A 24,261-nucleotide genomic window follows, 5' to 3' on the forward strand; every position below is an offset into this window, starting at 1 on the left:
GCCCCATATAATGCTGCATAAAAGTTTTCCCCATAAGATGCTCCATAGAATAATATGCCCCATATGCTGCTGCGATTAAAAAAAAAAAAAAAAAAAAAAAAAAAAAAGAAGATACTCACCTCTCATCGCTGGGGGCCAGGTGCCGGTGTCATGAGCAGGCGGGGACAATGGCATGCTATGGGGGCCAGGTGCCGGTGTCGCCGCTGGCTCAGGCCCCGGCACCTGCGATATTCACCTGTCCCCGTTCCACCGCCGCCGACGCTCTGTCTTCCAGGATTCTGCAGTGACTGTTCAGGCAGAGGGCATGCATTAACTACGTTATCGCGCCCTCTGGTCTGAACGTCACAGCCAGAGAATGCGGAAGACAGAGCAGTGGTGGAATGGGGACAGGTGAATATCGCATGGCTCCCTCCGTCCTCTTCACCCCCTCCTGGAGCAGTCTCTGCAGTCCCTGCTTCTCCAATGGTCTCCGGCGCCAGCAGCTCCTTCCAGTTTTCAGCAGTCACATGGTACCGCTCATTAAAGTAATGAAAATGAGCATATTCATTACTTTAATGAGCGGTATCATGTGACCGCTGAACACAGGAAGAGCTGCGGTGCCGGAGACCATCGGAGAAGCAGGGACTGCAGAGACCGCGGCAGGAGGGGGTGAGTATGATCTGACAGCTGCGCCCCCCCTCCCCCGCGACAATCACTCGAGTATAAGCCGAGAGGGGCACTTTCAGCCTAAAAAAAAAATGGGCTGAAAATCTTGGCTTATACACACACATATATACATTATATATATATATATATATATATATATATATATATATATAATATATATCTATATATACACACACATATATATACACATACACACGCGTGTGTTTTTTTCAGCCATCCTTTGCAGTCGTTAAAAAATGTAGAAAATAGATACGGATTTCTTAATTTCCTTTACATTTTCCCGATATCAGCAGAAAAAAAAAATTACATAAAAATTAAGCCCCATGTATTGCGAAAAAAGGCAAAAATTATTTAACTGTGAACGCAATTTTTTTTTTTTTTTTTTTAGAGCAGTTGAGAATGTATGTATCCTAAAACTCGAAAATATGCCTGGTCAGGAATGGGGGAAAATGACCTGAACTGGTTAACCAGTTAAATCAATGGGTTGCCAATAGTCAGACCCCCCACCTACCTAACAATGGAGACTCATTCCAAGGACATGCTAACAATTTTAAAATGCTTGATGACCCCCTTATTATATATACAAATCCTACCTCAGAGCCAGAAGGGGAAGCAGGATACCTTGCTGCTGGGGAAGCTGGCCTGCTGTTCCTTTCTGATAAATCAAGTGATAAGTCTCTCCTCAGGAACTCTCTTGGCTTCTTTTTCTTCTCTGCATCAAGGTCACGTGGATCAGAGCCAGAATGGCCATCTGCTCGTGTTAAGACCCCAGCTAAAAAGTCAGCAATCTCATCCTAGATCGAAAAGTTATCAATGATTGTTATAGGTTTTCCAAAATAAATTGATATATAATTACTTAACATATGACTTTTGGATACCCTGGTACAAACTGGCACATCAGAAATTGATCATAACATCGTAACATGTAGAGAAGTCATATAGAGGGCTACCAAGGAGATCAGATCTGTCACCAGAATTCTCCTTTCTTGGGTGCTTCAATGTGAGACACTTGAGACCACGGGGCTGCTGCTGCCACTAAGAATTACAACCTTAAATGGAACCTGACATGTAAAAAAACACTAAACCTGCAGATAAGGACTTAATCTGCAGGTTAATTGCATTCTGAAGATGCCCTTCCGTTTAAGAAAAAAAAGCTGGCCCTTATAAGCTATTAAGTTTACCGTAGTGTCACTTAAGAAGCTCACACTGGCTTTTGCCAATGATGATTTTTTTTATTCTTTATTTTCTCTTATCCACTCAGACACGGTAACAGAGGAGAATAGGCTGCTCTATTTTTCCAGACACAAAAAAACAAAGACATTTTCTGCCAGAGGTGAATCTGTATGCTCTATTGTCTTGATGGCAGGACCTTTATTTCTTCTCCTAAAGCAGTCTATTAAGGTACTGGTGTGGACGGTCCTTGCCCTTTTTCTCGTGACCGCCTCACTCACCCAGAGCCTGGCTTGTGCATGGAGTGAAGACAAAGCCAAAGATCATCAACTTCAGGCAAGTGGACCTTCTCCTCGTATCCTGAGAGTTGTGTTGTTCTCCCAACCCATCACCGCGGTGCTTGTCCTGTTTTCTGGCCTTTCTTCTTCTGTAGATCTCTTTCTTCCTTCTGGGATTCCCTCATAGCTCCAAAGTCCCTCCAATCCCTCTGCAGCTTTTTAGTGCCTCAGGTGGAATTGGTGCGCAAAGTTAGTGCTCAGCTTGAGTAAGGCAGGCCATGGCACCTTCCTCATTGGACAATCAGATGCTCACACAGGCTATTCTCCCGCTTTGTAGTGTCCCTGTCCCCTTATCCTTCTTGGGCACAGCCATTTGGCCACTTTGCAGAGTCCCATAGCCACAGCGATAGTCTCTTGAGGAGTCCCATAAGGATTTCAATACTGCTGTCTCCTAGATCACTCCTCTAGAGCTCCATAGACCAGGACTTCAGGACTAGTAGGCCATCTGCCCCGGAAACAGACACAATGGCCCTCAACAAGGCTCCCATCATCCTGGCACCTATTGACCCCTTCCAACCCCTACTTTCCCCCTTTTCACTTTCTATAACAATGTCTGGCCCCATAGAAAATCATGCATGCCTTTCTACTGAGCCGCTACTAGTTGTACATTTTACCTGTGTGTCCTGTTAGAGGAAATTCCCATCAAGTCAACACAGTGGGCACAGGCAGCGCGAGTCAGTCACTCCCACCAGTATACCCCATGACCTGCGAAGAGAATGCGACCCGCCAGCCTGTGCCATTAAGCTATGGGGACTATCATGGAGAGGCTACCAGCTACCCATGTCTACTACCGCACTGGGTATGGGTTAATATCCTCAGTTTTTCTGATCAGGTTGTTCAGACCATGATCAAACCTCGAAGCCATTCTAGTCTCGTATCTACCATCGTACCTGGAAGGCCTTCTTTCGCTGGTGCACATCTCATGAAGTCATCCCTATGTTTTTTTTCTCTGCCTTCTCATCTCGCAATCCTGCAATCTAATGTTTAGTCAGGCTTAGCTCTCAGCTCCATCAACGGCCAGGTCTCGGCCATGTCCATTCTTTTCAATAAAGATCTGGCTTCAAGATCTCAAATCAGAACTTTTCTTCAGGATGTGGCCTATTCTGTTCCTGCTTACTGGCCTCCCTTTGATGTTAACCTGGTGCTTAGAGGATTACTGTGTCCTCTCTTTAAACCCATTTCACAGCATTTCCCCTCTCAGGCTTTCCTGAAAGATGGCATTCCCATTTGCTATCACTTCCATTAGGCGAGTATCAGAACTGCTCCCCTCTTCTTGTCTTTCACATGGACAAGGTCCTGTGCCTTTGCGCCTTTCCAAGGTGATTTCTTCTTTCAACCTTAATGAAGAGATCTGTTCTCCTTCTAATCCAGTGGAGAAATCCTTACACTATTTTGATGTGGTCAGAGCTGTGCATCACTACTTGTCGGTGACCATTTCCTTCAGACATTCAAACGTCCCGTTTCTCATTCCAGAAGATTCCTACTGCCATTTTGGAAGCTTATAACACCAAGAACAAAGCGCCCAGGCCAGGGGTCAAGGTTCATTCCCCTCAGGCAGCAAGGCTTCCTGGACAGTCAGCCATCAGGCAATGACCTCGAAGTCTACTATGTCTGAGTGTCTACCTCCTGTAGGCATTCACTCCAGAAATAAGGGCACGGCAGAGCTCACGTTCGCTCAGCGGTCACCATTGCAGTCTACTGGCCCATGTGTCCTGACCCTGTTTTGCAGGGGATTTTGGACATATACCCTAACTGAATAGATTAATTGCCAGCATATGAGAGTAGTCAGATAGGTAGGAAACTTTTTTTTTTAAAGGTTGTAACTCTTAGTGGCATCCTCCTGGCAGCAACAGCGTGCACCCATGGTCTCCTTCACAATGAAGGCTGCAAGAAAAGGATTTTACGGCAAGCACAAAAATCCTCTTTTTCTAGGTCTTTGGTGCAATTATGTTATCATATATGACACACATATCATGTGGTCATAACTTACACCGTAGCTTTCCTGAATTATGTAATGAAACTTTAATTATGGTCACAGGTACAATACCTTACCACAAGTAAAGAAAAGACTGAGAAATAGATATTTTAAGCTTGGAAAAATATTTGGTCTAATTTACCTGAATGCATCGATCCACCATACTTTGCGTCAGACTTTCAGTTTTCTTCTTCATTTTGCTAATTCTGTCAGTATAAAATCAGAAACAAAAAATGTTACAGGAACTCGAATTACTGCTATGTTTGGATGTACCATTTGCAACATTTGCCATGCTATTGTCAAGGTGAAAATATATTTTCTTATATAACTTTTATACTTTTATACTGTGAAACAATAAGTTTTTCCTAATTGCTTGCTAATGCAAATGTAACTGTATTAAAGATGGCTGCCAGTGTTCACTTTCACTTAAATTCAGTGTCTAAAGAGTTAAGTTTCATTTCTCCTAAAAAAGATAACTCAGGAATGTGAAGAAGAAGTAACCATCGGGAGACTTTTTGACGAATCAGAGAGAGACTGGACACTAGATGTATACTGCATAAACCCCGCCTAATGCACGCCTTCCCCTAACACTCAATATAGTATTGTGTATTTGTAAATAAAGCCAGTTGTTGTACTGCTCCTGACAGGTGTGGATGCGGGACATTAGCTAAGACTGAATCAGCTGCGTGTCTGAGTCATTCTTAATTGGTACCAGATGTTTTGCGCTCGCACAATGATTTGGAATGACTGGTGAATGAGGATTTATTGTCGTTTACGACCCCGACAATTTGGAGCCCAACGGGGGGCGTGGACAGTGATCCGAGGCTCCTCTGGACCCATGCCTGGATGTCTATGGATGATACCTGTAGTGGCTGACCTCGAGGACTGATCACCCTCCAAAACACGGTAAGTGAGATCATATACACTGTATGTGTCACACTTGCTAGTGTCTCAGCCGTTATTGGTTTGTCTGTGGTCTCCTTGGGTCTGAGGGGTGACCGGTCGAGTGGTGAGACTGAGTGCGATCCTGTGCCACGCTCTGAACCAGCAACTGAGAGACGTCGCATTCTGCGCGTCCTCGTGTACACCACACCTCCTCCACCGGTCATTGTACTCCATTTAACCACCCTACCCGTGACTATTGTCTAGTAGTGAAGTGGAGTGATAAATTGAGCTAGTTGCAGATTGTGGGGCAACTTAGAGGAAGGGATAGGAGACGCAGCCTCTGTGATATTGTACCAACTAGGTAATTAAGACGTCCCGAGAAGGGACCACCTGTATTTCTGTGGAGGGCTCTCACTAGGAGACCGCCTCCCGACTGTTGGAATATCGTGGCAGGATAATCTGTTAATCACTGCTGTTCAAGGTTAGGGAAAGGAAATATTGAGCGCGAGGCTCTTTTCCTAGTACGTCGAACGTGAGGCTCCGTACTGTGGAACATCAGTGTTGATATCGCTACCAGTGGTTTTTCTGCAGAGAACCATAGTATTCTGTAAGAGTCATGCTGCGTATCTTAAAGCAGAAGAAGTCTGTGCCCCACAAGTTAGATGAGGATGCTGTGGAGGTCAAGGCAATAGTAGCATCACGGGAAGGCAAGAAGGCAGTCAAGATTGTTGAGAGATTGTATAAGCATGTAGGATTGCCCTCGTCAGGGAGATTACAGCCGGCTATGTGGCATAATCTCATAGAGAACAAACGAGGCATGTTGAAAGATAAAGGATTGTTAGAACAAGCACAAGCTCATCTGCGAGTTGCGCGAGGCTTGAAGAATGAAGGATGGAAAGAGATTGATGGGGAAGGAGGATCAGACAATGCGGAACCTGTGTTTGGTTATAAAATGCCTTTGAACTGTGATCTTATAGATTGTAAAATGGCCGCCGTGCCACTGATGATGAAAATGCAGTCCCAACCACCGCCCTATAATGGCGACAAGACGAGCTCTCCAGAAGCGTGGGTGTGTCCTGTTTGTGGCGTGCAGAATCCAACCTGGGTGGAAACCTGCCGTGTGTGTGGGGCGGGCCGTCCTTGGGGTTCCGCCCAGACCATGGACGGAAGTGGGGCATGCCACGCCTCCACCGGCAGCCATCTTGGTGCACCCGGAATTCCTCCCCAGCCACTATGTCCGCTGGTAACACTTTCCGGCGAGTACTATCAGGGACCACCACTTCCTGAGAAACCTCCGGCACCGACCGATGCTGTTCCCACCTCTAATGTTCCTGTTTCTGTTCCGGCCTCTGGGCCTAGTCTCCCGGTGCAACCCACTGTGATATTTGTAAATACACCTGGTCAAGGTCCCTTCACTCTTGATGCCCTGACCGGCAGTACGGCTTTCCGGTCCGTAATGCGTATGAGGCGCCAAGCTATCGGAGATGATGAGGGATCAGAAGATTCTGACAATCAGGTTGCTACAATTCCCCCTGCCCCGCCACTGCTATTAGGTCCGTTCGAATCCCCCCGGCCCGGAAGGAGCCCACTACCTACCCCTCTCAACAAATCCTCTAGGTTGCCCCATGACCCTGAAATCTGGTTCCCCTGTCATTCACGCTATTACATCACACCTCAGGGCTCCCAGGTTCTTTTCTCAGTGGGGTATGGGGACATAGTTACCCACCAGGTAGGAGTCATAGTGAACCCAGCTAACTCTACCCTGTCGCATAGAGGTGGTTTGGCCCAACAGATAGCTAAAAAGGGAGGCCCAGCCATAACCCAAGAGTGTCAGGCCTACCTTACCAATTATGGCCCCTTGCATCCAGGAGACGCTATGTCCACCCAGGGAGGGAATTTGCCCTGTGATATAGTGTTACACACTGCAGGCCCTATATATGATTACAGGACACCCGAGCATTGCCGTACAATATTGCAGACCGCCTTACAGACAGTGCTTATCTTTGCAGGACGGCTAGGGAGAGATACACTTCCTCGTAGAACTTTGGCTATACCATTGATATCTTCAGGACTCTTTGGATACCCACTGGGCCCCTGTATGAAGGAACACGTTGAAGTCATCAAGAATTGTCTCCAATCAACCCCAGATCTCGATTTACAAGAAGTTAGGATCGTCTGTTACCATGAATCCGGATTAGAGGGCATCATGCCCTTGGTAGCTGAATACATGATACCACTGATGCACACAGGTATAAAGCCCCTGGATGAGGTAATACCCACAGCACCCCCAACTGCCCCGAAGGATGAGGCAGTGACACATGACGAAGAAGAAGAAGGGCTGAAGCTGAAATACAAACCCTTCACTCCGGTACAAATTGATGCTATTGTTAACAAGTTACCTGACCCGGACAAATTTCCCATGCAGTATGTAAGGAAACTGGAACAGACTAGGAGCATCTACGGGGCTACATGGTCTGATCTATCAGGCATCACCTCAATCAAAGCCTCCGAATATTTTCTCCCCACCATCATGAAGGAATTGGACCCCACTAAAGCAGGACCGCTCAACAAGTTCAAGTCTGGAAAGGAGTTTATCGCTCAACTCACAAAGTGGGCCCAGGATCGTCTCTGTGACGAAGCAGGATCAATACAGGATATACAACAAGAATCTGGTGAAGCTGTGGAGAAATACGCTGCCAGACTAACTATGCAGTTTGAAGACTTGGGTTATTCAACTCATGTGAAGACGCAGGCAGCCTTGTTGGTCCGTGCTTTTATTGATGGTCTGGAAGATCCACTGAAGGATAAGGTCATGAAGCTTCGTCCCGAATTACCTGATGGTCCCCTAAAACAGGCCCTCACTGTTGTGAAGAGTTATCAGAAAATGCTTCAAAGGGAAGAAAAAGAAGCAGAAAAGGAAGCAGAGAAGGAAGCACAGAAGGACAAAGGCAAGAAGAAACCAGCCATGTATATGGCAGAAGCCTCAGAAGTACCTGTTATGGTGTATCAGGCTCAGGATCGGTATGGATCACCACGCTTGAGGCCGAGAGGGTCCCAGGGCCAAAACTACAGGGACAGACCAGTTCGTGATGACCAAGGGAGACCTCTGTGTTGGGAGTGTGCCAGCCCTGGTCATATGAGAAGAAGTTGTCCTCGCAGGGGGCACCCTCAGAGACCTCTTCCTCCTCCACACTCATGAAGTTCAGGCCAACCGGTGCCCACTTTTCCCGCCACCTGTACTTCCTCGTCTTGTGGTACAGTGACCCTGGAAGTGGACAATCAACCTCTCAAGTTCTTATTGGACACTGGGGCGGCCACCTCTGTTATCTCGTCATCTCAGCTGCCTCCTACAATCTCCCTGTCTTCAGATTTCCTCACATGTATTGGAGTTGAAGGTCAACAAACCTCATCACCACTCACTGTTCCCGTCCCAGCTGGCCCATTCTCTGGTGTCTTTGCCAAATTTGGGGTGTCTGAAACCTGCCCCGTCAACCTTCTAGGAGCTGACCTCCTTCAAAGGCTTCACGCTACCATCATCTTCGGTGATCAAGGGATGGAATTGCAATTACAAGATCCTGCCTCACAACAAGGCACTGAAGATCGTTGTGTCCTTAAGGCTTTCCCTCTGATGATGATGACTCTGCAAACGACACCTTCCCCGGATTTGCCCAATCTACCTACCACTCTGTGGTCAACTGGACCTGAGGATGTGGGTCTGCTCAAAGTGCCTCCAGTAAAAGTCCACCTCAAACCTGGGCACCCATACCCCAGACTACCTCAGTCTCCGCTTAAGGCTGCCCAAGAGCGGAGCCTTGGAGTTCAGATTACCTCCCTCTTACATTCTGGAGTGCTAATCAGATGTGTTTCACCCTGTAACACACCCCTGTTTCCAGTGAAGAAGAAGACAGCTCCTGGAGACCCTCCGAAGTACAGACTTGTACAGGACCTCAGAGCAGTCAATTCAGCCACCATCTTGGAAACTCCTGTGGTACCCAACCCAAACACCTTGCTTTCTCAAGTGCCTACTTCAGCAACACTCTTCACCGTTATTGACCTGGCTAATGCTTTCTTCAGTGTCCCGCTTCATGAAGACTCACAGTTTTTATTTGCCTTCACGTTTCAAGGATCTCAGCTGACCTGGACCAGGACACCACAGGGTGCCCAGAACTCCCCTAACTAGTTCACTCATGCTATGAAGATGACCCTGGATCCGTAGGTGTTACAGAATCTTCATGTCACGCTTCTCCAGTATGTTGATGACCTACTCCTCTGTGGAACTGAAGAGAATCTGTTTGCTGCTTCTGAGTCCTTGCTCCTTTTTCTTCATTCTGCCAACTGCAAAGTCTCAAAGGCCAAGGTCCAGTGGTGCAAAGAGAAAGTCGTCTTCCTCGGACACTGCATCTCTCAAGGCTCGAGACACCTCACCGAGGACAGAAAACATGCAATCGAGGATATCCCTTATCCAAAGACACACTCTGCTATGCAGTCTTTCTTAGGACTCATTACCTACTGCAGACAGTGGATTCCGGATGCTTCAAGACTCATGCAACCTTTGTATGATTGCCTCAAGACTGGAGGACCAGACTGGGATCATGCTGAAAATCCGTATATCTATGCTCAGCAAAAGGACTGTTTCCTGGCTCTCAAGGAAGCTGTTGTCAGCGCCCCTGCTCTGGGTCTCCCTGACTACACTCAGCCGTTTCATCTCTTTGTTTCAGAATCTGAAGGACATGCCTCTGGTGTGCTGGCACAGAAACATGCTGATCGTTTCCGTCCTCTGGCCTACTACTCAGCCAGGCTAGACCCTGTTGCCAGAACTGCTCCTTCCTGCCTCAAGGCTGTGCATGCAGCCCATGTTCTTCTGGATAAGTCTGCTGACATAGCACTTGGTCATGACTTGGTCATTCAAGCTGGACATGATCTCTCTGCTGTCCTCCAACAAACATCTCCTAAGCATCTAACGAGCCAAAGACATCTCAGACTTCAGTGCTCTCTACTTCTGCCCTCCAACATCACCTTCCAGAAATGTACTACCATCAACCCAGCCACTTTGCTTCCACATTCTAGGGGGGAGTTCCCTGACGGGTATAAGGACTTACCAGACGGGAGGTCACCTGATGACCCGCATGACTGTGTAAAAGCACTGGAACAAGAAGCCTCTGCACCACAAAATGTGGTAACTCAAGAACTTCTCAACCCTGATTTGCAACTATGGACTGATGGATCTCGATTTGCAGACTCTTATGGCAAGTTCCACACTGGATATGCGGTCACCACTGAAACAGAAGTCCTTCTGGCTGAAGCCTTGCCACCTCACCTTTCGGCTCAAGAAGCCGAACTTGTGGCCCTACAACAAGCATGTTATCTAGCAGAAGGGAAGACGGCCAATGTCTACACTGACTCAAGATACGGCTATGGAATCTGTCACGATTTTGGATTCCTGTGGAAGTCCCGAGGGTTCATTACGGCTACAGGAACCCCTGTTAAACATGCACTAAGGATTAAAGCCCTGATGAAGGCATTGGAGCTACCTGTACAAATTGCGGTGATCAAGGTCAAAGCTCACGGGAAAGTCAATTCGAAGGAGACTAGAGGAAACCATTTAGCAGATCAAGCTGCCAAAGCTGCTGCCATAAAGAATGTCTCAGCAAAGTGGGAAGAAGAAGAAACAGCACCAGTAAAACCCTGTTGGGAAGGCACTGATACACCTGTGATGCCTGTGCTTACCAGAGCACAAACAAGAAAACAGGCAACCAAAGAAGCTACCCAAGCCGAAGAAGAACGAGACTTTGAGAAGTCCGAAGCCCGAAGAAAGAAGAGGGAGTTGATAGAAGACATGGAAATGGAATACCCTGCCACCGGATCTGTCTGGAAGCCAGCCCGACCACCTGAAGAGAGATTGTGGGAAGAACAAAAGTTGACCTCTAAAGAAGAAAAGAAGCAGTGGGAAGCTGCAGGAGCCATTCATGGGAATCGTAGTTCTGCCGGACAATACCAATTTCCTAGACTCTATAAGGTGGATGGGAAACCCTGTCTACCCAAAAGAATGTATCCAGCCGTTGCAGCATGGGCTCATGGATCAACTCATCGAGGAAAGAACCAAGCTCTGGCCTGTATCAAGAAGCTCTACTGGGCCCCAGGAATCTCTACCACTGTCACAGCCTACTCAAGAGCCTGCCCAGTCTGTGCCATCTGTAACCCAACAGCCACCGCCAAGGTTCCACTTCAGCATCTTGCCAAACCAGACTACCCTTGGCAGAGAATCCAGGTTGATCATATTCAGATGCCCAAGTCAGGAAAGTATGAGTACGTCCTAGTGGCTGTGGATATGTTCTCAGGATGGCCCGAAGCCTACTCAGTGACCAACATGACTGCCAAAACTACAGCTAAGAAGCTCATCACTGAAATTTCGTGCAGATTTGGAATTCCCGAAGTTGTTGAATCAGATCAAGGCCCAGCCTTCACTGCCAATGTCTACGAGGAATTGTGGCATATGTTAGGGACAGATTTGGGTCTGCACACCCCCTATCACCCCTCCAGTTCAGCCAAAGTTGAGAGAATGAACTCCACAATTAAGACCCAGTTGCTTAAAATGAGCCAGGACCACCCACTCCCATGGCCAGATTTGCTCCCCGTGGTCCTATACCATATCAGACACACCCCACAGGGAAAACACGGCCTGACTCCCTTTGAGATTCTTTTTGGTGCTCCACCTAAAATAGGAGACATTAGGCCACAAGAGTTGTCTGAGACAAATGATAAAGTTGTACAATTTGTGATTGCATTGTCTAAGGAACTGTCTAACACCCACTCTACAGTTTCTGCTTCTCTTCCAGAATCCACAGGTGACGTGGTCCATGACTTTGTGCCAGGAGACCTGGTGTATGTGAAAAAGTTTGTGCGCAGAGATTGTCTCCAGCCGAGATTTGAAGGACCCCACACGGTGATCCTGGTCACCCCCACTGCAGTAAAACTTGAAGGAAAGAGCACCTGGATTCATGCTTCACACTGTAAAAGAGACCGAACCAGTGTTTAGTCACAGTAGTGACTGAAGGGAAATGTTGCTGTTGTTTTTGACCTTGGGACTGGGGGCCATCCTCGCCCCTACCTCTTCGGCCCCTATTGTAAATAAGAATTCTGGTCCCTTTATTCTCTGGGTAAACCTGACAGCCCCGGTGAATATCTGGCGATTTGATTTCTGTGATGTAGTCAAGTGCCTTGAGACTGAACGGGTGGTAGAGGGGATCATCCAGTTCTATATGTGTGTTACCAGACAAGACAACAATAATTGTCATTATTGGACAGATGCTGCCTGGAGTACGGGGAATGATTGGGGATATAAACCTAGCGAAGCCATGTTCCCCAAGGATGGGACGGGTAGGAGTCTTCGTGAGAGAATGCATCTAACAGCCCTTCTGCAACCATTTAGGGGCTGTAAATGGGGTAGAAGCTGTCACCCCCTTCTCCTAAATCTTGAAAGCCCTCAATCTGCTGATCTGCAGACGTTCGTACTAGGAAGGCATTATAATTATGTATTTAGTGCTGGACCTTATGCGTATTTAGGCCATATACGGCTTCAGGATATTAGCTTCAGACCAACCAAGGCCCCCGTTACCAGTACACCTAAAATAGGCCCAGGTGAGCGTTTGCAAAATGTAGTTAATGAAGTGATCCCCATTCCAGGTCTCAGTTGGCAAGAGGTTTTCTCCATAGAAACACAAACAGCCCCAAGGAAAAATTTGTGGTTAGAATGGGTGAGGTACAATGTAAAAGTCCAGAATATCTCTGTAGGATGTATTGCTTGTGCTGCTGCGAATACACACCTATACACACATGCATTGCTTTTCCCTGATGACAACACCACTGCCTGTGTCATGAATTTGTTGAAAGGTTTGAAGCCCACTGATTGCCCAGATTACGTCCCACTAATTCATAAGGAACCCAAACTAAAGGTCCCAGGAGAAGTAACTGTATTAGCTGACAATTACACCTGCTATAATTCCCACGACACCACAGGTACACCAGTAGGGATCTTCGAGACAGGTTTCTGCAAAGAGAATAGTTCTCTAGATACTGACTTGTTAATCAAACATACACAATATATGTATGACATTTATTGGTTATGTGGAGATGGTAAGCTCCGTCCTAGGTTGCCAAATGCCTGGACAGGCCAATGCACCCTTGTTAAACTAGCTATGCAGTTCAAGATTCTACCCTGGGATCCAAAGATACCTGATGAACCTACCAGGAAAAGGAGAAGCCTCGATCAGCTCCATATGAGTTATGAAGAAGATCCACTAGTATATATTGATGCTATTGGAGTGCCAAGGGGGGTGCCTGACCAATTTAAAGCCCAGAACCAGATCTATGCTGGCTTTGCTTCTATAATCCCACAGGTGCAGATTAATAAAAATGTTGAATGGATCAATTACATATATTACAGTGAACAAAGGTTTGTCAATTTCAGCCAAGATGCCTTCCAAGGTATAGTTGAAGAATTGGGCCCTAACACTAGAATGACACTCCAAAATCGACTAGCCCTTGATATGATATTAGCTGAGAAAGGAGGAGTTTGTGGGATGGTGGGAGAGGAGTGTTGTACCTATATCCCTCAGAACTCTGGAGTGAATGGAAAAACCATGATAGCCCTTAAAAAGATAACTGGGTTAGCAGCAGAATTGAAAACTAATGCTGGAGTAGACACATCTTTCTTTTCCGGCTGGTTGGGTGGACTCAAGAGATTCCTTCAACAAGCTTGTATAGTACTGATTGCCCTCCTTGTAATTGGATCGATAACTCTTTGTTGTGTTATTCCCTTGTATAAAAAGGTTATTGCCAAAGCAACTCCGACTGGCACCTTCCTCAATCAAGAAGTAGACCCACCAGAGTACGATGGTACTGATCTAGGGGAGATCCCTAAGTATATTCCCCTCAAGAGAGTAGACAAAACCCCCCATTCTCAGATGATGTTAAGAGACTTAGTTTAGGGACAGCGGGAGAACTCCATGTGAGGTTAGTGAAGGGTTCAGCTGCCTGGAGGCCTCTCGCTAGGGGAGAGCTTCTGAGGTGTCTGGATGAAGAAATCCACCTCCCCTTTTCCCATCGCATGGACAGTCTCGAAGGATCTTTCATTAAGGGAAAAACTTAGTGTTTAGGGGGGATTGTCAAGGTGAAAATATATTTTCTTATATAACTTTTATACTTTTATACTGTGAAACAATAAGTTTTTCCTAATTGCTTGCTAATGCAAATGTAACTGTATTAAAGATGGCTGCCAGTGTTCACTTTCACTTAAATTCAGTGTCTAAAGAGTTAAGTTTCATTTCTCCTAAAAAAAGATAACTCAGGAATGTGAAGAAGAAGTAACCATCGGGAGACTTTTTGACGAATCAGAGAGAGACTGGACACTAGATGTATACTGCATAAACCCCGCCTAATGCACGCCTTCCCCTAACACTCAATATAGTATTGTGTATTTGTAAATAAAGCCAGTTGTTGTACTGCTCCTGACAGGTGTGGATGCGGGACATTAGCTAAGACTGAATCAGCTGCGTGTCTGAGTCATTCTTAATTGGTACCAGATGTTTTGCGCTCGCACAATGATTTGGAATGACTGGTGAATGAGGATTTATTGTCGTTTACGACCCCGACACTATTAAGGCTCTGTATAATCCCTTCCTGTCAGTCATGGCCGATTTCCATTTTTGTTTTTTCCTCCCCTTCTACCAAAGAACTTTTTTATTTTTCTATCCAGATACACGTATGATTGCTTGGTTTTTTTTTTGCAGGACAAGTTGTACTTTTGGGTAACACCATTAATTTTACCCCATAGTGAACTGCAAAATGAGGAAAAGATGGATTTTTGGTTCTTACCATAAAATCTCTTTCTTGGAGCCTTCATTGGGGGACACAGAATACCATGGGTGTATGCTGCTGCTAGGAGGCTGACACTATGCAAAAACAAGAAAGTTGGCTCCTCCCCGGCAGTATACACCCACCGACAGATACCAAGTACCTCAAAATGGTGAGAAAGCAGTAGGAGAAGCAACGAAAACACTAAACATATGTACCAACCCAACAAGGGAGTCAAAGAGCCAACACGGTACAACTTAAACAGGGAGGGTGCTGTGGCCCCCAATGAAGGCTCCAAGAAAGATTTTACGGTAAGAACCAAAAATCCATCTTTCTTTATCGCCTTATTGGGGGACACAGAATACCATGGGACGTTCCAAAGCAGTCCCAAGGGCGGGAACTGCAATAAGGAACGAAAGAACAGGAAGCGCTTAGGTCGGCCAGTGCGCCACCGCCGCCTGCAGGATCTTCCTACCAACAACTGCATCAGACGAGGCCTGGGTATGAACCCTGTAGAACCTCGCAAATGTGTGCAAAGATGACCAGGTCGCGGCCCTGCAAATTTGCAAGGCCGAAGCCTGGTGTCGAACGGCCCACGAAGCTGCCACAGCCCGGGTGGAGTGAGCTCTCACTCCCGGAGAGGGCCGTTTTTCCTGAAGTCGGTATGCTTCCAGAATGGTAGAACGAATCCAGCGAGCAATCGTGGATTTGGATGCCGGAAGTCTTTTCCAGGCGACCTTCTGAGATGACCAGTAAGGAATCAGACTGTCGAAATGAAGCGGTCCTAGCGAGATAGACACGCAAGGCTCGAACAACGTCCAGATTGTGGAGTGACTTCTCAAGAGGGTGAGAAGGAGCAGGACAAAAAGATGGGAGAACAATATCCTCATTGATGTGAAAAGAGGATACCACCTTTGGAAGAAAAGAAGGAACGGGCCTGAGGACAACCTTATCCTGATGGAGAATGAGGTAAGGGGAATGACATGACAAGGCCGCCAATTCGGAAACTCTTCTGATGGATGTAATGGCAATCAAGAAGGTTATCTTCCCAGAGAGGAGAGATAAGGGAATGTCCTGGATAGGCTCGAACGGCGCCTTTTGAAGAGCGCTAAGAACAAGATTGAGATCCAACGGGTCTATCGGTGAATGATGAGGAGGGGCCACATGGGCGACCCCTTGGAGGAAGGTCTTAACCTGTGGTAAGGAGGCGAGCTCTCTTTGGAAGAGGATAGATAGAGCGGAGACCTGGCCCTTGAGGGTACTGAGTGACAGACCCGCATCCAACCCAGACTGGAGAAAACCAAGTATGGATGGAATGGAAAAGGATATTGGAAAGACTCCCTTATCGTCGCACCAACGGAAACACCAAGGTTACTTACCGGTAGCCGGTTTTTCCGGAGCCCATGACGGCACACATGAGAGAGAGGAGATCCGCCCAGTCAGGACAGGAACCCTACTGAAGATAAAAGGGCGGTACCTCTCCCTCGCTTCAGTTGGTTTACAGAGCATGAGAGGCCCCCCGGGTTAGTACACATGGTAAAACTATCACCACATTATATCTAACTAAAAAAACACCCAAACTATAGTGCACACCAAAGGAGTGAAAAGGGGGGGGGATATACAGGTGCCGTCATGGGCTCCGGAAAAACCGGCTACCGGTAAGTAACCTTGGTGTTTTCCCGTCTCCCATGACGGCACACATGAGAGACTTTTGTAGAATAAGACACCTTAGGGAGGGACCACTGCTTGCAGCACCCTTCTACCAAAGGTTAGGTCAGTAGAGGAAGACAGATCAAGTCGGTAGTGCTTAAAGGTCGACGGTGAGGACCAAGTAGCGGCTTTACAAATTTGTTCAATTGATACCTCAGCCTTCTCTGCCCAGGAGGTAGCCACGGGCTCTGGTGGAGTGAGCCTTGATGCCTTCTGGAACCGGAGCGCCACTTGCGGAGTAGGATAACATAATGGCCTCCCTGATCCATCTGGCAATGGTACTCTTAGCTACCCCGTGCCCTTTTCTACTACCCTGAAAGGCTACAAAAAGGGACTGATCTTTCCTCCACTGACTAGTTACTGACATATATTGTAATATGGCTCTTCTTACATCTAATGTATGGAACTTTTGCTCCCCAGGGTTTCTCCTTCAGACTAGTCACCAAATCAGGGGTCTCCTCCTGTACAGTCCTGTTTATACAGTCAGCGCAGAGATCTTTCTGCCACTGATCTGCCAGCGGGTTTTTACATAGGGCGCATTCTCTATTTTTGGTTTTGCTGCTGGCCTTTCTCGCCACCTAGTGATCAAACAGAGAAAATGGAACCCCGTTACCATAAGGGTGACATTCACGTAGATCACTCACCACCGCTGTCAATCAGGGGTACCGATCTCGGAGGCTCTTCAGATGCACTCGTGACGTTTCTCCTGGACGTCCCAGAGTCATGCCGGTTGCGCTTATGACTGCCGCTCCCACCACTTGAACGACTGCTCCTGGTATGCTGGCGGCTCGGCCTGGCATCTGGCGAGAGGTCTTGCTGCTGACGCTGCTGCTGTCGCTGCTGCTGACGCTGCTCGTCTTGCCCCACTTCCATCCTGAAGCCTTGGGCATGAATGTGTCTTCTGTGGTCATCCCCCTTTTGTAAGGGGGATCCACTGCACTCTCCGCCTCCTCCGGTTACCCCCACAGCCCCTCCCCCCCCCGCCATGCCGCCGGGATCTCTCTCCACCGGTCGCCGTTGATTACCATGGGCGCCGCCATCTTGGATTGCCGGCGCCGCCTCCCGACGTCACGCGGGCACGCCCCTTTCCCAGCGTGCCCTGCACGTGACGTCAGAGGAGCGCGACCCGGAAGCGGCCGCTCCCTCAACGCTCCTGCGCTGTTCAAGAATAGGGAACTCTTATGGACCGGCAGAGGGGGAGAGGGCGGCGCGGCAGCCACGGCAGAGCCCCAGGACCCCAGCCGTGCTGCTCCTGCGCCCGCTCGGACACTGAGCCCCGGAGGACCCGCGGACGGCGCTTCCTCAATCCCGACGCCCAGCACTCAGGAGCCCAGCCTGATCTTCTACGCCGGCACGGGAGAGGGGCAGGTTAGTGTGACCTGCTGTCTTCAGTTCCCACGGGTCCCTGTCAGGACAGGAAACCCAACTGAAGCGAGGGAGAGGTACCGCCCTTTTATCTTCAGTAGGGTTCCTGTCCTGACTGGGCAGATCCCCTCTCTCTCGTGTGCCGTCATGGGAGACGGGAAAAAACGCCTTCCAGTACCTGTGGTAAATGCGGGAAGAGGCTGGCTTTCTGGCTCTGATCATAGTCGGAATAACCTGGCTGGACAGACGTGATTCTTTCAGGATCGCCGGAACGTAACGTTCTGCCCAGCGCAGTATCTTGGCCACTTCTGAAATCACCTGATTGCTGCGTGTGCCTCCTTGGTGATTTATATACGCCACAGCCGTGGCGCTGTCCGACTGATGTGGATCGGCTTGCCGACGAGAAGAGGTTGCCAGCGAAGAAGGGCCAGGAAGATTGCTCTGATCTCAAGAAGATTGATAGGGAGAAGAGCTTCCTGTGGATTCCAACGTCCTCGGGCTGTTCTCTGCTGTAAAACCGCTCCCCATCCTAGTAGGCTGGCATCGGTGGTGATGACTTGCCACTGAAGCGGAAGAAAGGACCTCCCTTGGAGGACTGACGCAGGCATTGCCCACCAAGTCAGGGATTGCCTCACTCTGGGAGGGAGGAGAATGGGACGGTCCAAGGACAACGTCGTTTTGTCCCAGGCTGAAAGGAGGGCCAGCTGGAGAGGCCGAAGATGAAACTGTGCAAAAGGCACTGTTTCCATGGAAGCAACCATCTTCCCCAGAACTTTCATGCAGGATCGAAGGGGGATGGGCGTTGGCCGTTTGAGGGCTCGGATTCCCTTGGACAGAGCCGCAAATTTTTCCCTCGGAAGAAACACTCGGGCTAGATTTGTGTCGAATTCCATGCCAAGAAAGGTCAGACGCTGAGTGGGGTTGAGAATGGTCTTCTCCTTGTTAACTATCCATCCGAGGCGGCCGAGAGTATCCAGGGTTATCTGAAGACTTAGAAGACAGTCTTGACGGGACGAGCCCTTGATCAAGAGATCATCCAGATAAGGAATGATGAGAATTCCCCTGGATCGAAGGATGGCCATGACTGCAGCCATCACCTTCGTGAAAACACGGGGAGCGGAGGCTAGACCGAAGGGAAGGGCCGTGAACTGGTAGTGATTTTCCTGAATTGCAAAATGAAGTTATTTCTGATGTTGCAAGCAAACTGGGATGTGCAGATAGGCATCCCGTATGTCCACAGAGCAGAGGAACTCTCCAGGTTCCATTGAGGCTATCACCGATCGAAGAGACTCCATTTTGAAGTGGAGGATCTTTACATGGCGACTGAGCAATTTGAGGTCCAGGATGGGCCGAAAGGTGCCGCCTTTTTTCGGGACTACGAAGAGATTTGAGTAGAACCCTGAAAACCGTTCGTCTGAGGGAACGGGAAGAATCACTCCGGCGGAAAGAAGGGAGGAGACGGCCTGACGGAAACCTGGAATGTGGGACTGCTGACTTGGAGATCGAGACAGGAAAAAACGGCTTTTTGGTGGTGAAACAAATTCGATTTTGTATCCAGATGCGATGATTTCCCTGACCCAAGCGTCGTCGACAACAGACAGACAAGAGTCCATGAAGAAAGAAAGTCTGCCTCCCACCCTGGAACAACTTCCAGGTGGGGGTGACCCGTCACTTGGAGGAAAATCTACCGGAATGGGCGCCTGAAGACCTGGAGTATTGCCCTCTGGAACTCCAGCGGGGGGCGGGTTTGTAGGATTTTTTTTCTGCTCTCGCTCCCTAGAGGCGGAAGGCCGATCTTGCTGGGTAGATATGTCTGTGGACGAGAAAGGAGGAAAAGGCCTAAACGGCCGGAAGCCCTTTCTGTCAAAAAAGCGTTTTGGTCGGGACTGGGGGAGAAGTGCTTTTACCACCAGTGGCATCGGAAATTATTTGATCCAGTTTGGCTCCAAAGAGCCTAGAACCCTGGAATGGCAGATTGGTAAGCGACTTTTTTGAGGTGGTATCCGCATTCCACGACTTTAGCCAAAGGACTCGGCGTACGGCTACTACGTTCCTGTTGGCCCTTGCTACGCACCCAGCCGCATCCAAGGAGGCGGCTAAAAGGTATTTACCTGCATGAATAATTTGGTCTGCCAGATCTGACAACTCGTCCTGAGGGGCTGCCTCTAAGATGCCCCTGCGAAGAATTTTTGCCCAAGCTGAAATGACTTTCGCCACCCAGGAGGAGGCGAAAATAGGACAGAGGGAGGCGCCGGATGCCTCAAAGATAGACAGCCAGGGATTCTGTCTGTCCGTGGGATCTTTAAGCGATGCCCCGTCTGGGAGGGATAGAACCGTCTTAGGCCTGTTTCACACATCATTTTTTCTGTAGTCAAAATCGATTAAAATGGCTGCGAGAGAGAGAGAGAGAGAGAGAGAGAGAGAGAGAAAGAAAGAAAGAAAGAAAGAAAGAAAGAAAGAAAGAGAGAGAAAGAGAGAGAGAGAGAAAGAGACAAATTTTTCATCCGCCAGAACAGAGTTTAGGGTTAAATTTCCAGCTGAGTGAAGTCTTTCGGTCATGCGCAGTGAGAAGTGCGGATCCTGCCGGCAAAAAAAACGTTGCATGGTCCGTTCGGGCATGTCGGCGGACGTCAAAGTTTTGGCGGATAAATGGCGGAACCGTTTTTTTTTTTGCAAAATGACGGATTTTGACTGATGGACACAAACGGATGTGTGAAACAGGCCTTAGAGGCTATGCAAGAGACGGGAGGATCCACTTCGGGAGCTTTGGTCCATTTGGAGAGCAGATCTACGTCAAAGGGGTACAGGACATCTAAGTACTTGCGTCCTGAGAAGCGTTGCTCAGGGTGCTCCCAATGTTTAGTTAGAGTAGTATCTAACTCTTTGTGGTTTGGAAAGGTTCAGGATGGAGGCCTTGCTCGTTTAAATGGAACAGAGCATTCCTGAGAAGGTGGCTTGTCCTGCTTAATTTCGAGGGTTTGGAAGATAGCCGAGAGAAGACGATCGACCATATTCCGTATTTTAGATATGTTATCTACTTCTGAACTAGATCCCGATTAGGGATCGTCGTCTGACCTAAGGTAGTTCCATGAGGAAGGAGAAGGACACCTGGGTGAAGCAGACGGGCCCAATGAACTGGAAGACTAGCCAGACAGAACACGCTTCCTAGAAATCCTACTCGTCCTATCCCTGTGAAGGTCGCGGTCAGGTGCGGACGACTCGCTCTGAGAGGCAGTCGGTGCACAGGTGGCTGTAGATAGTTGAGGCAAACGTTCTAGGACCTGGACCAGGGACTGAGAGACTTTAGTCAGATCAGAGACTGACTGAGACATAGCAACGGCCCACAGGGCCGCCATCAGGGCATGACAGGCCTTACATGTGTATGGGGCCCGGTGATTAGGGGGGCCCGACCATGCTGGCAGCCCGATCCGCGCTGGGGCCCCCCTACATTTTATACAGGCTTCTGCAGCTTTATTTTAAATTCAGACTCAACGCCTGCCGGGCCCCCCGGGCAGGCCCCCCCGCACCATGGTCCAGCCAGCGCCGAAATCCCCCCCTGCACAATGGTCCAGCCACAGCTCCGCCCTCACCTGACGTCACACACTGCTCTGCTCCTCCACTTCCTCATTCAGTCAGTGTGCCACGTGGGACTGGGAGAGGGAGGGAGCCTCGCTGCTGGAGCACAGCCAGATAACAAGGTAAGAAGAATTTTTTTTTTTTTTTTTTTGAGAGCGGCTATCCAGGGGGCCTGGGGCAGAATGCTGGACGCTGGGGGCAGAATGCTGGGGGCAGAATGCTGGATGCTGGGGGCAGAATGCTGGAGGCAGAATGCTGGACGCTGGGGGCAGAATGCTGGACGCTGGGGGCAGAATGCTGGGGGCAGAATGCTGGACGCTGGGGGCAGAATTCTGGGGGCAGAATGCTGGACGCTGGGGGCAGAATTCTGGGGGCAGAATGCTGGACGCTGGGGGCAGAATTCTGGGGGCAGAATGCTGGACATGGGGCAGGAATGCTGGGGGCAGAATGCTGGACGCTGGGGGCAGAATGCTGGACGCTGGGGGCAGAATGCTGGACGCTGGGGGCAGAATGCTGGACGCTGGGGGCAGAATGCTGGACGCTGGGGGCAGAATGCTGGACGCTGGGGGCAGAATGCTGGACGCTGGGGGCAGAATGCTGGACGCTGGGGGCAGAATGCTGGACGCTGGGGGCAGAATGCTGGACGCTGGGGGCAGAATGCTGGACGCTGGGGGCAGAATGCTGGACGCTGGGGGCAGAATGCTGGGGGCAGAATGCTGGACGCTGGGGGCAGAATGCTGGGGGCAGAATGCTGGACGCTGGGGGCAGAATGCTGGGGGCAGAATGCTGGACGCTGGGGGCAGAATGATGGGGGCAGAATGCTGGACGCTGGGGGCAGAATTCTGGAGGCAGAATGCTGGACGCTGGGGGCAGAATGCTGGACGCTGGGGGCAGAATGCGGGGGGCAGAATGCTGGACATGGGGCAGGAATGCTGGGGGCAGAATGGACATGGGGCAGAATGCTGGACGCTGGGGGCAGAATGCTGGGGGCAGAATGCTGGACGCTGGGGGCAGAATGCTGGGGGCAGAATGTTGGACACTGGGGGCAGAATTCTGGGGGCAGAATGCTGGACGCTAGGGGCAGAATGCTGGGAGCAGAATGCTGGACGCTGGGGGCAGAATGCTGGACGCTGGGGGCAGAATGGACATGGGGCAGAATGCTGGACGCTGGGGCAGAATGCTGGACATGGGGCATAATGCTGGACACTGGGGGCAGAATGGACATGGGGCAGAATGCTGGACGCTGGGGGCAGAATGCTGGATATGGGGCAAAATGCTGGACACTGGGGGCAGAATGGACATGGGGCAGAATGCTGGACGCTGGGGACAGAATGCTGGACGCTGGTGGCAGAATGCTGGATATGAGGGCAGACTGTGAGACGGGGCAGAATGCTGGACATGGGGCAGAAGAATGCTGGACGCTGGGGCAGAATTCTGGACATGGGGCAGAATGCTCGAAGCTGGGGCAGAATGCTCGAAGCTGGGGCAGAATGCTGGATGCTGGGGGCAGAATGCTGGATGCTGGGGGCAGAATGCTGGACATGGGGGCAGGCTGTGAGCTGGGGCAGAATGTTGGACGCTGCGGGCAGAATGGTGGACGCTGGGGGTAGAATGCAAGAGACTGGGGCAGAATGCTGGACATGGGGGCAGAATGTGACAGTGAGACACAGGAGGGGGCAGAATGTGACAGTGAGACACAGGAGGGGGCAGAATGTGACAGTGAGACACAGGAGGGGGCAGAATGTGACAGTGAGACACAGGAGGGGGCAGAATGTGAGACACCGGACATGATTGGAGATAGATGGAGCAGGGTCATGGGGCAGGATGGATACGATTTAGACAGATTGGTCAGGAGGGGAGATCATATGGGGCAGAATGGATACTGATGAGGGTGGGATGGGAGAACATATGGCTGAAGCCAAAAATGAGACACACGGGAGTCAGGATGGGGGATATTACCACCATAGGGGCTAATTAAGGGATATTATTACTGCAGTGATGTATTTTATTTTCTTGAGGATACTGTTGTAAATGGGGGGGCGGTCCTGTTACTGTGTAGAGTGATACTATGTCGCCTTTTTTTCTTCATGTGGTGTAATGTAGAAGTTGGGAAAAAATAAGTAATGTGTTCTGCAAGCGGAGCTCTAGATAACGGTGTTATTTCCTGCAGAGACAAGTCCTGGCTGGAAGACGTGATGGCGATCTGTGCTGGATGAAAGATGAAAAACAAAGATGAAGGACTTCACCTAGAGACATCACTGGTGAGTTAGTGTGTTACCTGTACACTGACACTATGTACAGAGGTCCTGTGTATAATGTCACCGGTGATCACTGTGTTACCTGTACATTATATACAGAGCTCCTGTGTATAATGTCATTGATCACTATATTACCTGTACACAGACACTGCATACTAAGTACAGATCTTGTGTGTATAATGTCTCTTATGGTCATAGTATTATGTTTTTTTAATTAATGTCAGTATTGTAGTATTCAGTCTCCATGTGGTGGTAATATGTGGTCTGGGCGTGGTGCAGTGGTATTTGTCCCTTGTATATTCTATTATTTGGTCACTTTGTGGTGGTAATTTGCGGTCTGTTCATGGTGCGGTGGTATTTGTTCGTTGTATGTGATATTATTCGGTCACTATGGTAGTAATATGTGGTCTGGTCATGGTATGGCGGTATTTGTTCCTTGTATGTCTTATTATAGGTCACTATGTGG

The 24,261-nt window shown here is 49.1% G+C and overlaps 1 protein-coding gene across 2 annotated transcripts in view; it reads right to left on the reverse strand.

Annotated features, from left to right (window-relative positions):
- Positions 1 to 24,261, reverse strand: part of KANSL3 (KAT8 regulatory NSL complex subunit 3) — a 156,717-nt gene that overhangs the window by 85,162 nt on the left and 47,294 nt on the right. For both annotated transcript variants that reach the window (XM_073559539.1, XM_073559540.1), the window contains exons 12-13: positions 4,292 to 4,355; positions 1,260 to 1,460 (exon numbers count right to left, since the gene is read on the reverse strand). In XM_073559539.1, coding sequence (XP_073415640.1) covers positions 1,260 to 1,460; positions 4,292 to 4,355 — 265 coding nt within the window. The remainder of the gene's footprint in view (positions 1 to 1,259; positions 1,461 to 4,291; positions 4,356 to 24,261) is intronic.

The sequence above is a fragment of the Dendrobates tinctorius genome, unplaced genomic scaffold (assembly GCF_039654945.1).
Source record: "Dendrobates tinctorius isolate UK_male_01 unplaced genomic scaffold, ASM3965494v1 ptg000272l, whole genome shotgun sequence".
Lineage (NCBI taxonomy): Eukaryota > Metazoa > Chordata > Amphibia > Anura > Dendrobatidae > Dendrobates > Dendrobates tinctorius.